Consider the following 14183-nt stretch of genomic DNA (forward strand, 5'->3'; position numbering starts at 1 on the left):
CACACGTTTTAGAGCAGTGATCTGTGTGAAGTATTAACTCAAGGCTCAAGACACGCACTCAATACACACAAAAGCCATCAAATTGATCTGATCTGTATAACACTGTAAGGCAAGACTTAAACAAATTACATTACTAGTGTTCAAATAAAAAGACCAAGATTTAGTCATCTATTTAGAAAAACATGTTGTCTCTATTGCCCTCTGCTGGATGAATATTGAATAACAATAGTACTGTTTAATCGTGTTTGAACAAAGCAAGGTGTATCATATGATCTGTTTAATAAAATCAATAACTGAAGTTTGGATAATATCCACACATTATAGAGTTTGGTTTCATAAAACAATTTTAACACAAAGTTATTGGTAGGTTAGCAGCATGTGACAATAACAATAAAACAAACCGCTGTAGTAAGTATTTGGGTGTGTAAGGAAGTCATCGTCTGTGAGCAGATATTAAAGAATGCAGCACTTGATTGGGTTGAGCTTCAGATTATATGATAACCAAAGGAGATTATGTACTCATTGTTCTCCATATTTTTAATCAGCAGTTTACTAATCCAGTATTCAAAACATATTTGTTGTCTCAGCAACAATGTATTTCAACAGTTCAACAAATTGTATGGAATTTTATTAATAACAGTTGTTAAATGTTGTTGTTAATTGTTGTTAAAAAGCATTGTGTTGCATCCACTTTATTAGGTACACCTTTCCAACAATAGAAGTTGTTTTGTGTTGTTGTGGCCTCTTGTGGTACACTCAATGCTATTTAAATGCTATTTGAAATCGTGTTGACTCTTCTCCATTTTACCAATTTTTCTCCAAGCATTCCAAAATCATTTTCACCACAAAAAAAATGTTTTCTTCCACTTAACTCCAAGACCATTCTTGGAAAACTCTTGGTTGTGGTTGTGTTTGAAAATGACAGTAGAGTAGTTTTTGAAACAGTCAGAAAAGTGTTGCAGGTCTCAAGTCTTTATTTTGACAGCAGTTTGCCTTCAGAATGTCCACAGAACTTACACACTGAGTTGGTGACTTATGGTAAACTCTATGCCTCTTGTGGAATCAAGAGTCATCTAATCTGATCCAACCTGATTTTTTACTTCTAAGGTCAACACTTAAGGTTCTGGGTCAACGGTTTTTTTTTGTTTGTTTGTTTTTTTTTTGTTTTGTTTTGTTTTTTAATGCCAAAATGAATAGCTGCCTTACATTCCCATTAACTAGGCAATCATGAAATAGAGTGTGGATATTTTTCAGCTGTGTGCGGCATCACCATCACACTTGTAAATATTAGTCAAACCCAGAAAACATTTTGTGGAACACTCTTTACAAACTGAGTACAATATTATCCCTTCCCCAATAATTCAGCAACATTAATATCATTTTGTGAATAAAGCATATGCAGTGATCACCCTGAATAGTGTCTGCGTACCTCTCAAATACCTATGTAGTACCTGAATAAACTAGATCTTACAGAAAATTATTCCTGCAGTATCTCCTGTATCTCACCTTAACATGCCTCGATCTTACCTTATAAAAACAAACTTGCCTTCTCATGACCCTGTGCTCTGTGGATTGTTGCCCACCCCTCCAGGGCTCTAGTTCTTTTGCTGAAGCAGAAGTGAAAGTAGAGAAGAGTGTGCTGATCTGTGATGATGCACCATTGGACAGCTCCAGGCCCAGAGGACAGGAGCTCAGAGGGGTGTGGTACTCCAACAATGAGACAAACCAGAAGTGACAGCGCCAAGTACACAGTGAATCCAAACTATGCGGGATATGGAAGATTAGCAATGACCCCACCAGGCCCTGTCACACTACCAGCAGTTTCAAATCCTATCACTGAACTGTCGCACTGTGGAGTGTCTGTAATACGCTCCTTATAAAATGCTCCATATCCTTTGTTGGAATTTTTTGCTCTTGTTTTTTTCCACTACACACAGATTTCTACTTTTGTTTAGTAGTTTAGATGTATTCAAATATGCTGTAAAAATCTATTATGAGCCACAGACAAAAACAGAAATATCAAGGTGCACTGTTTCACTTTTCTGCTTGTTTTTCTGAAGATGTATAATATGGCATTGACTTTCTAAATCTGGGGACTAGCAGCATTTTCTAGTAACACTTGCCTGAGATCCAGAATACTCACTTAATATTTTCCAAACATATGAGCCTGGTCACCGGTGAATCTCCTCAAGGGACTGAAAAAACATTGCACATTTTTGCAGAATCAATGATCAAAGCACTAAACTCCAATCTGAGCTAAGAGAAATGTTGATTTTGTTCAGAATGATAGATGACCAATGAGCTATTTCCTTTCACTCCGTTTCCCTGTAGATGAGCAGGTGAAAGACCTTCCACAGAAATGTTACACAGTGCATCTTTAAATCGTGAGTGACAGAAATTGTAATCAATAGTGTTAAACATTTTTTTCTGGTTTCTGTACGCCTAACGAGTTTTGTACTTGAAATGTATTTTAAGTCATTAATTCGCATTTTTGTTTTCAGACTGTGTAATAAAATGCATTTAATCAGAGGTTTGATCATGTAATATGAGTCATGTTCTGGAGAGAATGTTCCAAAAATATGTTACCTCCTAAGCAAAAATAGTAAATAATACATCCAATAAAATAATAAGTAAATAAATAAAGTGTATATAGGCTATGGTTGTGTGTGATTAAATTTTAATCAAATCAAGGTCATTTCAGTTCTGGTCTTTGAGAGATTTCAGGAAAAAAATAAAATAAAATCTGGAAGAATTAGCTTCTGTGTTAAAAGTCTGTCGTGTTCATGCTGATGAAATGAACACTGAAAGCCTTGTTAATTAGTTTTAATACAACATTGCCACATTGCCCAGCCCTAAGTGTACCCAACGTTTATAATGGGAAAACACATCTTCATTAGACACATACTGAATTGTTCACTGTTCACTGTTACAATTGTTGTCACCTTAGCACTGCTGCGTGTATCTGTATTTACCTTGGCATTTAAATGAAGCCATTATTCCTTTTTGAGTATTTATTTTATTTTCACTCTACTGTAGTATACAAAAAGCTTTTCATGACTTAGGCTAAAAAACATGGGCATTTTCATCCTGTACACAATACAGTGGCAGATAGTTTTCCGACTATCTTCACCTGGTATGATTTAACAGAACTACAAGAATTGAACTGTCAAAGAGTCCTGAGTCAGCTCTGAGTAGCAAAGATAATATAATTTTTTCTTAAGTCTGTGGGCTGGTCTGTGGAAAACAGCCGCTGATCTCCACTACCTCGGGCCAACCCTCGTACATATTTTCCCCGGGTTTATTTTCAGACACCTGACAACATAAAAAGAAGCACATATTGAACATTTTCCCCATTTTTCTTTATATCAAAATAGATAGTTTTTACTGACCCCTACAAGAAGAAACAGAATTGCAGTCATCGCCATCACTTACCTTTTCAAATGGGCTTTTCAAATTGCCTTCTGCAACCCCTGCAAACACCCAGTTGTCTCTGTTTTTTACTGTCTTGATCAAAGTGCTCCCCATGCTTTCCAAAACGTTCTTTATTTCATCTGTCAGCCTGCCAAGAATATTTAGAGAGTGAATAAAAGGATTGGAGATAAAAATGGGATCTTTTTGTTTTTTTTCTTTTACTATAGCGACTCCTCACTTTGGTGTCACATCATCAAACGAAGCAAGCAAAACAATCCTCTTTGGTTCGATCTTTTTGAGATAGTCCAAAATGTCTTCCGATCCTGTCAGAAAAATGTACATGTTATCAAAGGTGGAGTTTTTTTCATTCATTGCATTAGAAAAACATGGCAGAAAGACACGCACTTTAAACAGAACCCATATGAAAGCATGACTGAATGCCTGTATGTCAATAGCTACGTTTATATGCACATCCAAAATCTGATTATTATCTGATTTCTGAAGACTATTGAAATGTTATGTATATCTGATGTGAATAATCTGATTTCTTTCTGATTATTCTCAACAAATCTTGACAAGGACAATTAAGAAAAAAAAATAAAAAGTGTTAAGGACAAAAATGAAGTAAAAATGCAGAAGATAGAAGAAAAAAAATATTCTAGTTGATTGGCTGAGGTTACATACATACTCAAAATCAGATTCTTTGCAGTTGTATGACTGTTATGGCGTGATGAATCATTTGTTTTCTCTGTGGGCATTGCCCTCCTGATTACTCACATCAGAATGTGTACTTTGCAATTCATTTAAAGGATCTTATAGGTACAGACAATAATCATATTTTGTTGTGCATGTAAACAAAGCCATTTCCATTGGCCATGTAAAAGCACTGCTGTGTTTGTCAAGCATTTACGTGTTTCAAGGAGGATCTAACCCTGACATAAACAAGTAAAGACCAAGATCAACATTCAGTTTGATGGGTTTCCAAGGAATGAAAAATTAACACTGTTGCCACTGTAATCAACAACTGAAAGCAAAACTGAATCTTTTGAATAGTGAAGGTCCTTAAAATGTCTATTACTAAACAGGAAACTGAAACCCATGAATGTGAAAAATAGGCCGCATAATGGATGTACTAAAAACTTACGGCCATCTTTAGAGTTTAGAAATCCAACTTTATCCACAGTTCCAGTCTCCCCTGCAAAAAACTCAAGGTTGTTAATTTAGCTGTCATATTTGGGAATTAATCTGTGCCATTAAAAAAGTACATAATTCAGTCAAATGTTCAGTAATAAGGCTGGGTAATATTACAAAACAAATCAAATTTCATTATATTGCAAAAAAAAAAAAGAGCATCTTTTATTTTAATTGAGATATTGCCTTACCGTTTACCACTGCAAAGTTTAATCCTGGTCCCACATTGTTGTTAATATGGCTCAATACTCTAGTGAGAAAGAAAAGTGTTTACTTTTCATAGATAAATATAGGTTTTATACAAACATGAGGCACTGAGCACATACGTTTGACCTTCGAAACATATACTTGGCCCCACAACATTAGCTGCACCACTTTTGATGCGCAAAGCAAAGTTTCCCACTGGACAGTTCCTTGATAAATCACATTTTATCTTTGGAGCCGGAGTGGCTGAAACAAAAAATTCAGTTCAGAAAGACCGTCCAAGCTAAAAAGATACAAAAGAAAGTATAGAGTGACTTACTGGGTTCAACCTTCTCTTCATAATCTATTCCTGTAATATAAATATCCATTAGTTTTGTATTCTAGCAAAACATGAGCAAAATAAGACAAGAAACTTACCAAAAATGTCCCTTGCTGTCTTACTTACATCAAATGAATTACTGGAGAGTATCCATGTTATCAGGAAAATAATAATCAGGGCGCCCAGCTGCAGAGTCTCTGTCAAACAAAAACAAAAACATAAAATAAATAAAATAACTGAATAAACAGGGGAGACTAGGGCATGTTGTCACACTTTTTTCATTTCTGTCTCTCTCTGAAACTAAAAACAACAGAAATATGAAATGTATACTAAAAGAAAAAGTAACAGCTCAGCTATTTTTTTTACTACTACTACTACTACTACTACTACTACTACTACTACTACTTATTATTATTATTATTATTATTATTATTATTATTATTATTATTATGCATCAGTTTTATATATTGCTTGGGGACACTCAAAGATGCTTTACAGAGCATTATTCATTCACTCCACCTGGTGGTGCTAAGCTACTATTGAAGCCACAGCTGCCCTGGGGCAGACTGACGAGAGTTAAAATAAAATACTGATTGTTAAAAAAAATATGAAAAATGCTGTTGTGAAGATACAGTATCTCAGGCAAACAAAGGTCCAATTGAAATTTTTAACATTTTGTTTCTGAAAAAAAATGCAGTGTGAGAACCCAAGTGACAACATTCAACTATTTAACTTTTTGTCATATGATTGCATTCAAGTGACATCATAACTTTATAAAATACCTATCCATAGGTAGCAAAATGATGAAAAAATAGGGTCATTGCTATGGCACTGACCAATTTTATATATATTTGAACAGTTTCACCTACAAAGATGAAGCTGAAACCTATGAACAGTACAATTTAGCGGGAGGACAGGTCAGAATTCTATGGTGAAATTTGTGGTTTCACTGACAGATTTCTGATTTCACAATATCTTCACAATGTGGTTAAAGCCCTTTCATCTGTCTATCACACCCTTTAGTTTGAAAACTAAAGGGTGTGATAGACAGATGAAAGGACTTTAAGCCTGGACATTAAGATGGCGTGTTTATGAAGACAATCTCAAACACTTGAACAGGAATCACAGGAATCACTTGTGGTTTTCTTTCAAAATCACTAAAACACAGGTAGAACACAATCTATTATTGAAGCTTATTTGTAAATATATAACAATATTGACAAGGCATTAAAAATTATAATTATAAATGCCACATTATTTACTATAAACTACAGTATAATCAATAAAATAAAATTGTAAAGTAACTACTAGATTTGATGAATGTCTGTATGTTAGAAGCATAAATCAAAATCAGATCTTACCTCGGAATCTCATTCTGCACCAACAAAGCTAACAAAAGTAAAAAGTAAATATTATAAATTATATTGTCATTTTAAGCACTTCAGTGGTGTCCTCTATGCTTATTAATCCACACACACTGAATACAAAACCTGTTTGAGATGTGAACCAGGATGTCCTCAGGTACACACCCACTTTACATGAACTAGATGATCAAGTTTCAGATATGCCATAATACAATAAGGCCAGTAAAGGACACTGTTTTGTTTTTGAGTTGTGTGAAATGCTAGAGCCACACCTGGAAGTGATGTTTTTTTTTGAAAACCAGTACAAACCAGTAATTAACTGAGAACAAAAGTCAAAGCTAATTACATGTCTGTTTAAATAGTACAGAGTAATTTCAGTTTTACAGTCAAGAACATAATATACAACGGTACAACCACTCACTCTTAAGTAGTAGGTCAAATCTACGTCTATGTCAAATCACTATTTCATCTTTGTTTCTCCTGCTGCCACCTCCTGTAAAAAGCCTTATTACCATTTATAACTTTGTTATGTTATTATATTGTATTGAGCTAATGTGTTCAAATAATTTCCTTTTTGGAAGTCTAAGAGATACAAAATCACAGTTTCTATCTGTGTTTATCTGAATGCTGTGCACACATGGATCTACAAGAAAAGTTACATAGTGCTCCTTTAACATGCAGGTCTCAGTGGCTGCAGTGTCTGTGCAAAATCATCTAATTTCTTTGTAACCATATCCTTCTGCATATGAACAAGGTAACTGTCTAATAAACTTAAAAAGCACTATTGACTCTTAAGTAAATGAAGACTGTTTGCCTAAGTTTTACTATTGGGAGCGGAGGTCACACATTCGTGTCAGCAGCAAAGTAGGTCCTGTTGCCACGTCACTTACAGAGCCTTATTGTGTTCACTCATATGAAGCACTATAATGATCACAGCGCTGTCTGTACTGTCACTTACACAGGAAGCAGACAGCATGGATCACACGGCACACTTCAGAGAAGGTGCCAAGTCATATCTGCAGTGAAAACATACATTTTACTGCCTGCCTCTGATAACTCTGATATACTGTATTATATGTACTGTATTATTCTAAAGTCACAAACTTCTTTATCTATTCAAATACTGATGTTTTAGTTGATAATCCATAAAGAATTGTGTATCAATAAATTAAGAACAAAAACATTTCTTGAGGGTCCACCACAATGAGGTAGGGCAGGTTGCCTTGCCATGCTAAGTACAAAGTATTTATTTTAAAATAATCAAAATTTTTATTTCCTGGCAATGGTCCATCAAAGATCTTCTTTTGCCTAGGGCCCCAATAGTGACAGCTCTGTCGCCACCTGCTGGTTTCCATGGGAATGTTGCCTGAAATGTTTCATAGTATAGGTGTTACTTTATCTGTCCCTATGGAGAGAAGCAGGTGATGCCTCCAGACCAAGTTACAGGTCAGAGCTGTGCAAGAGGATACCACATTAAGAAGAAGGCCAGTTTTCACGGCATTTTTGAGCAATAGGACTAATCATCTAACACATGCAAGATGGATACCAGTACATGTAATGCAACACTGTGGAACACTCCAGGAAAACCAATATCTCTCCATGATGAGCAGGTGACATACCCCTATAACAGAAAAGTTACATAGTGCATCTTTAATATAGCCCTACAGACAGTTTTTTTTTCCTGAATTGCTTTGTGGTTATCATTAATCCACTATATAATCAAATTTAAAAACTGAATATACTTAAAACTTCTTGATAACATCCATGGTATTTTCAAAGTATACCATACCACAATTCTTTCTTCATATTTTTACAGCAATATTAACAGAATTTTGTCTCAAAAGTTAACATGTTATAACAGTAAATAGGCGCTGAAACTTTATTTAAAATAAAATTGAGTTTCAGTTAACATAATGTGATACCTCTGACGGCCACTAGAGGGACTTTGTGCACTACAGAAGGAGCATTATGGATTTTGAGTGTCCAGGGCAGATTGAGTAAGGAGGAGAGATCTTCTGGATTTTCTGATACAATAAGTCCACTGTGTCATTTATAACTAGACTTTTACAGCAAAGTAAAAATATAAGAATTCAAAATGACCTAGGCACAACAGACTGTATTCTACATTGGACTTGTATTGGAGTCTTCTAGAGAAATACCCACTGTTACTGGCAGCTGCAGTGCTATTTTTACAACTAACGACATGTAAATGAGCAGCTATAAAAAGCTTAACTCAATCGTATTAATGTCATATGTTATATTCAAGACCACTGAATAGTTGTGACTGATTATTGTGTCAAAGTGTAAATTTCTTATAATTATGGAAACCAATTAGTGCTGTCACTATATCATTTTTTTTTTATTTCAAGACTAAACAATGGGCTTCATACCAAATACAGATTTTGACACAACAATAAAATCATACTATAATAATGTTTAGACAATAAACTGTTATTCTGAAGATGAAATAGTACTCTTCATATATTATATTGTGGTCTTATTCCTGTTCTAATAACAATCATCTAAAAAGTATTCAAATGTTGTCCTGTTTATGCAACTGTGTTTACTATCAATGCTTTTAATTAGTACCTTGTCTCCATACTAGTTTTAATATCAATTAGTACCTGATTTACTTACTGTTGGCAACTCTAAAACCAATCAGGAGTAGGTGGTGTTTTGCAAAATGGCCACTGTCAACTTGAAATGTGCACTTTGATGTCTCATATGTGGTTGGTCTTCTCTCGTAAGTGGGTTAACATTAACATGAAAAAGCCCATAGATTTCAAAGGGAATTGGTCTACTGATAGATAGCTTCAGTCACAGAAAGACTATTTTTAGATGCAAGTCATTTCAGATAATGTCAACTCTCTGCTTGACGCTAACGGCATTTTTAATAACTGATTTATCGTGTGTAATGTCAGTGTTCCATATAGAAAAATGTAGGTTTATTATTGAGAAGTAGGTTCATTATATACTTATATTTAAAGTGCATATTAGACTACTTACTTAACTAAAACACAGTAAATATTATATTTAAGATTTTAGTAAACACATATTTGGGGATTTTTTTATTGGAGTTTATAATTTTACTTCCTGGTTGGACACGGGCAGCAGATATGACATGCATAGAGGCATTCCCCCAACTGTTCCCTAGCAACCATAATGTTAACAAGGGCCAAAACTTTGAACCTACATTTTGGATGGGATTTTCAGTGTTGATGACATACATAGAGGGATTTCATTCTCTAATTCGCTGCTACTTCTCCTATTTGCATTACAGTCCATGCGGAGGATGAAATGTAAGTATGTGTTGTCTCCAGCAGTAACGAGAATACTAGGCCTATGCGTAAAATATCCAATCAAAAACTTAAAAGAAAACTTATTTTAAGAATTTCACCTTCAAAGTCTGCACTTTGTGATTTTACATAATGATAGGAGGTTTTTGCATTCTTCAATAAGTCTTCAAATATTTGCTCCTTTTGGGAACTTATAAAAAATACTGAAATATTTATTTTGTTTTACCTTTGTTGTTTTTGAGAACATCTTCAATTACATTCAGTAAATTAAATATTTAATGGATAATGTCTTAAAAACAAACTCAAACAGAAGTGTTGACTTGAATCTTGTAGAGGCTTTCAAAGAATCCTAACCCAAACCACTTCAAATTAGAATACTTAAGTTCTTACCATATATATCTTACCAAATATATTTTTTGACAAACAAAACATGCCCTTTATTTGTTCATGATTTTATTCAAGGTGATAAATATTAAAAAAGTTCACATTTTACATATTTAAAATTTAAGAGTGGTTTGATGCATTAAAGTGCATAACATCATACTTAAATATGCAGTTGTAGAGGTAAATACAGTAACCTCCAGTTTCAGCTCATTTAAAAGTAACTAGAAGTAACACAATCCTGATAAGACTTTGTTCAACGCTGAAAACTGCTTAATGCTTAAAATGCTAAAAAGTTGGGTAGATTAAGCTAGGCTCCAATATTTGAAATAGAGGCCGAATGCAAATGTATTACATAAGGTGCTGATATCACTGTTTGTTTTTTTTTTTTAATAAAAGGATAACACTGATAAGAATGTGATTTGACATATACAAATGTCAAGACAAAAGCACACAGTTCACATAATCTTCAACGAGCTCAGCAATCGGCTTTAAAATTCATCTGAGAAGTTCCTGTCAGAGAATAAGACGCAGTCTGAGTTAACATGAAAAAAGGAGAAGCTGTGAGTGTAACTGTTTTAACACATGAGAGAGCCAAGAACAAAGCAGAAGTGTCCTAACCTCATCTGACTCCTCCTCCACCACACAGAGCACGCCATCGCCACCCTCCTCATCCTGCTGGAGCAGCACTGAGTACCTATATGTGGCCTCACTGCAATAAATAAATGAGATAGTTTGTCTGGAAAGTGTTGTATATTTAGTTATAAAACCACTTGTAATTTAATAAAAGTAAAGTACAGTTGTTTAATGTCATACTGTGGAAAAATTCAGACAGAGAAGTGACATATCCATAGAAACATGCAAGTGACGGAAAAAAAAGTTACATACACATTTTTAAAGTGCTGATTCTGCTCTAGTTTATTCTGTGTTACTCTGCTACAGCTGTTTATGGGCACATGTTTGCCTGCACTGCCATACTCAGAGCTGAAGACAGTTAATTCATACATGTACATTAAATTTAACAATAAACATCAACAGGCTCTGATACCTTTAAATTGCACATTTAGTTTGTATTTTCTTATTTCATGAAACTCATAATGGTTCTCATGACTCACACATTCAAGTTTTTAGTAGTTTTTCAATGCTTGGCTTGAACTAAGAAAGTGCAACCTAGTGCGTGAATTTAATAGCAAAAATGTCAGTATTATTTAATGTTTTGCTTAAAATTGAGTTAGTATTTAACACTATAATCAATAGGTTGGGTTCACGTTCATAAATTTGATGATGCAATAATTTCAGATGTAGGGCAAGGGCCAATATAACTATAGGAGATTTAATGCTTTTGACAAATGCTGGATTTATCATTAGTTGATTGGAATTGGCTCCACAAACTTGCCATATTGAACTTATTTAAATCCTTTCAACTGACAACAATCATGTCTTTGGGATTAAATAATGGCACCACAATGCTATTGTCAAAACATTATTTCACTTCTGTTTATATGTGCTGTCAGAGAAGATGATGAACTTTGTGCCAATTTTGTTTTATGTGGATGTGCCCAGTACTTTTAAAGATATTTACTATAAAACAGGTCAACAAGTCTGCAACTTGACAGCTAAACAGCAAATTTCACCATAAAATTCTGATCTCCAGCTCAGGTTTGGGTTATAAAGTATAGATGAACCTATTCAGTATATATTGGCCATGTGTAACAGAACTTTCACATCAAACTTTGGCTTATCTTTTCACCTCTGGGTCTAACAGCCTAGGAGTAACCCCCATTTCCTCATGACTTACTTTAATGAAAGGTATTAAAGCACACCATTGAACTTGCTTACTTGACTGGGAAGCAGTATTTCCGGATGATCAATACTGCAGCGGCTATGGCAGCAGCACAAACAAAGATTACTGAGGCAATAAGGCCAGGATGGAGTCGAGGCTGCACCTGAACAAAGACAAATGAGAGTAAAGTGATTTAACAGTGAGGTACAGTTAAAGAGCCCATAAAGCTCACAGTATGATGAGTGGAGCTGATAAAAGGAAGAGATGCAAGGATAAATGACAGCTTAATATGCAGCAGCACCGCTCAGGAGCAGGAGGTGTTTAACCCGAGAGAACAAGCTCAGAGGGAACTGTGTGGGGCGCGTGAACTGACAATCAATATAAAGGAAGAGATGAGTTGATAATTGTCTTTTTAACAGAGTTGTAGGGTTTGTACAGGGGAAATATGGTGTGATTTTGTACTATGTGATTTTTATGTATGAAAAAATAGAGTAGTCTATACATATTTATAATTTATTTTGAGGTGCTCTGTGTAACTTTTTGATGAAGAGCCCTCTCCTTATTTCCATGAAAATGTTATTGCTTTACAAGGAATATCCCACAGTATGGCACTGAACTCATCTAGCCCTAAAAATACAAGCGCCAGGACAAACAGCTGGTCAGATCTGTGGCAAGGCGAGCCCACTTACAGTCAGAATGCATGTTTTTTAACCCTTGTAAATTGACTAAATGCAGGGTAGAAAAGTTTCATGCTATTCTGTGGAAAAATTCCAGTCAAAGCATCCGCAGAGAGACAAGTACAAGACATACCACCAATTAGAAAACGTACATATGCATCTATGAGACAAGATATAAGTAATGACAGAAGAAGTAGCATATTATGGGAAATAGTGATAGGCTACTGGCAGCAGCAAGTGTCTAACGTTTCATCCTTTTTCTTTTGCTCTAATAATATCCACAGTGGAGCCTGCTTTTTAGTAATGCTACTTTCAAAAAATTTTGTGCAAAGTTTACCTGGAGAATACATTTTAAAGCCTCTGCTCCCTAACGCTTTTAGCAGTGGTGACCCTCCTACTTGAACTGTGTTAACCAATGTCATTTAGGACACTACAAAACTTTCAAGGCAAACTCACGTTTAGCCGAAATGATAATCACGCAGTATTATGGCCTCAGCGAGTTAATAAGTGTCACTTTTTCAAGGCTATTACACATTTTCAGGAGTTATTTTCATGATTAATTGGAACTTGAATGAAGTAGCAGTAGCACTGTAAACAGCCGAGTTAGGAAAAAGGAAGATCACTTTACAGTAAACTTACCTCGTTTCCGGACATTCTTATGTATCTTTACAGCTCTCTCTGCAGGCTTTGGAGTTAAATAGTTACGGATTTGAGAATTTAATTGAAAGAGCCCTTACTCAAACATTTTAATATTAGCTTTTAGTCGCTGTTTTGGACTAAACGACATGTTTGTTTACTTCCTGGTTTCTCGCACCTGACGCTTTTCCACGCCTACTATCTATTTCACGTGACCTGCTTTCTACACTTTTGATTTATAACCCTCAAGGAACATATTGCAGAAAAAATATATATAATAGATTTATTTAATATTGCTAAGACTAGATGTGGGTATGTAGTGTTTTAGTGACAATATTCTTGACAATTTGCTTACTTTATTTATGTTTGTATGTAACTTTATGTTTCTGAGGGATGTCCAATAGTTGCTTCCATGGTACTCCACTAATCTTCCAAGTGCAATGATGTATACTGTAGATTTAAAACATTATTGCAGTAACAGGCCAAAAAGTGAATGGCAATTAGCCAATATTTACAACTGAAATTAAAGCTTTCACACTTTGAAATAAGTTAGCCTACTGAGAGATGCAAGAGCAATACTGTGTGAACCTATATGTATATGATCAGTGTATATGCATTTATCACTCCCTGCAAAAGCCAATTTATTGTAAAGTTGAAAATGCTGAAATTATTTTGTGAACAGATCATGAGGTGTGAAGATGTTTTGACAAGTATGCTTTTAGAGAAAGCTTTTGATCCTCCATTACATGAATATCGCTTGTAGTTAAAAACAACAACACTTCCATAGAAACAATCTTTATGGCATTATAGATCACCCACGCTCACAGCTTTGTACATGAAATGCATCAAGACAATTGTACAGTGCACAGTCGGTGATGGAGATGCTGCAGAGTAACAAAAGTTTGCAGGGAGAAATCAATT

The 14183-nt window shown here is 34.9% G+C and overlaps 1 protein-coding gene across 1 annotated transcript; it reads right to left on the minus strand.

Annotated features, from left to right (window-relative positions):
• Positions 1-2993: 2993 nt before the first annotated feature.
• si:dkeyp-67f1.2 (uncharacterized protein LOC556106 homolog) lies at positions 2994-6870 on the minus strand. The gene is made up of 9 exons (XM_055160905.1): positions 6487-6870; positions 5224-5322; positions 5126-5155; positions 4929-5052; positions 4794-4852; positions 4556-4606; positions 3650-3734; positions 3433-3559; positions 2994-3312 (listed from the first exon to the last, which is right to left on the minus strand). The coding sequence occupies exons 1-9, from the start codon at positions 6497-6499 to the stop codon at positions 3217-3219; spliced, it is 684 nt and encodes a 227-aa protein (XP_055016880.1). The 5' UTR covers positions 6500-6870; the 3' UTR covers positions 2994-3216.
• Between the last annotated feature and the right edge of the window lie 7313 nt (positions 6871-14183).

This window comes from Boleophthalmus pectinirostris, unplaced genomic scaffold, assembly GCF_026225935.1.
Source record: "Boleophthalmus pectinirostris isolate CB_2022bp ecotype Guang Dong unplaced genomic scaffold, ASM2622593v1 HiC_scaffold_3, whole genome shotgun sequence".
Lineage (NCBI taxonomy): Eukaryota > Metazoa > Chordata > Actinopteri > Gobiiformes > Gobiidae > Boleophthalmus > Boleophthalmus pectinirostris.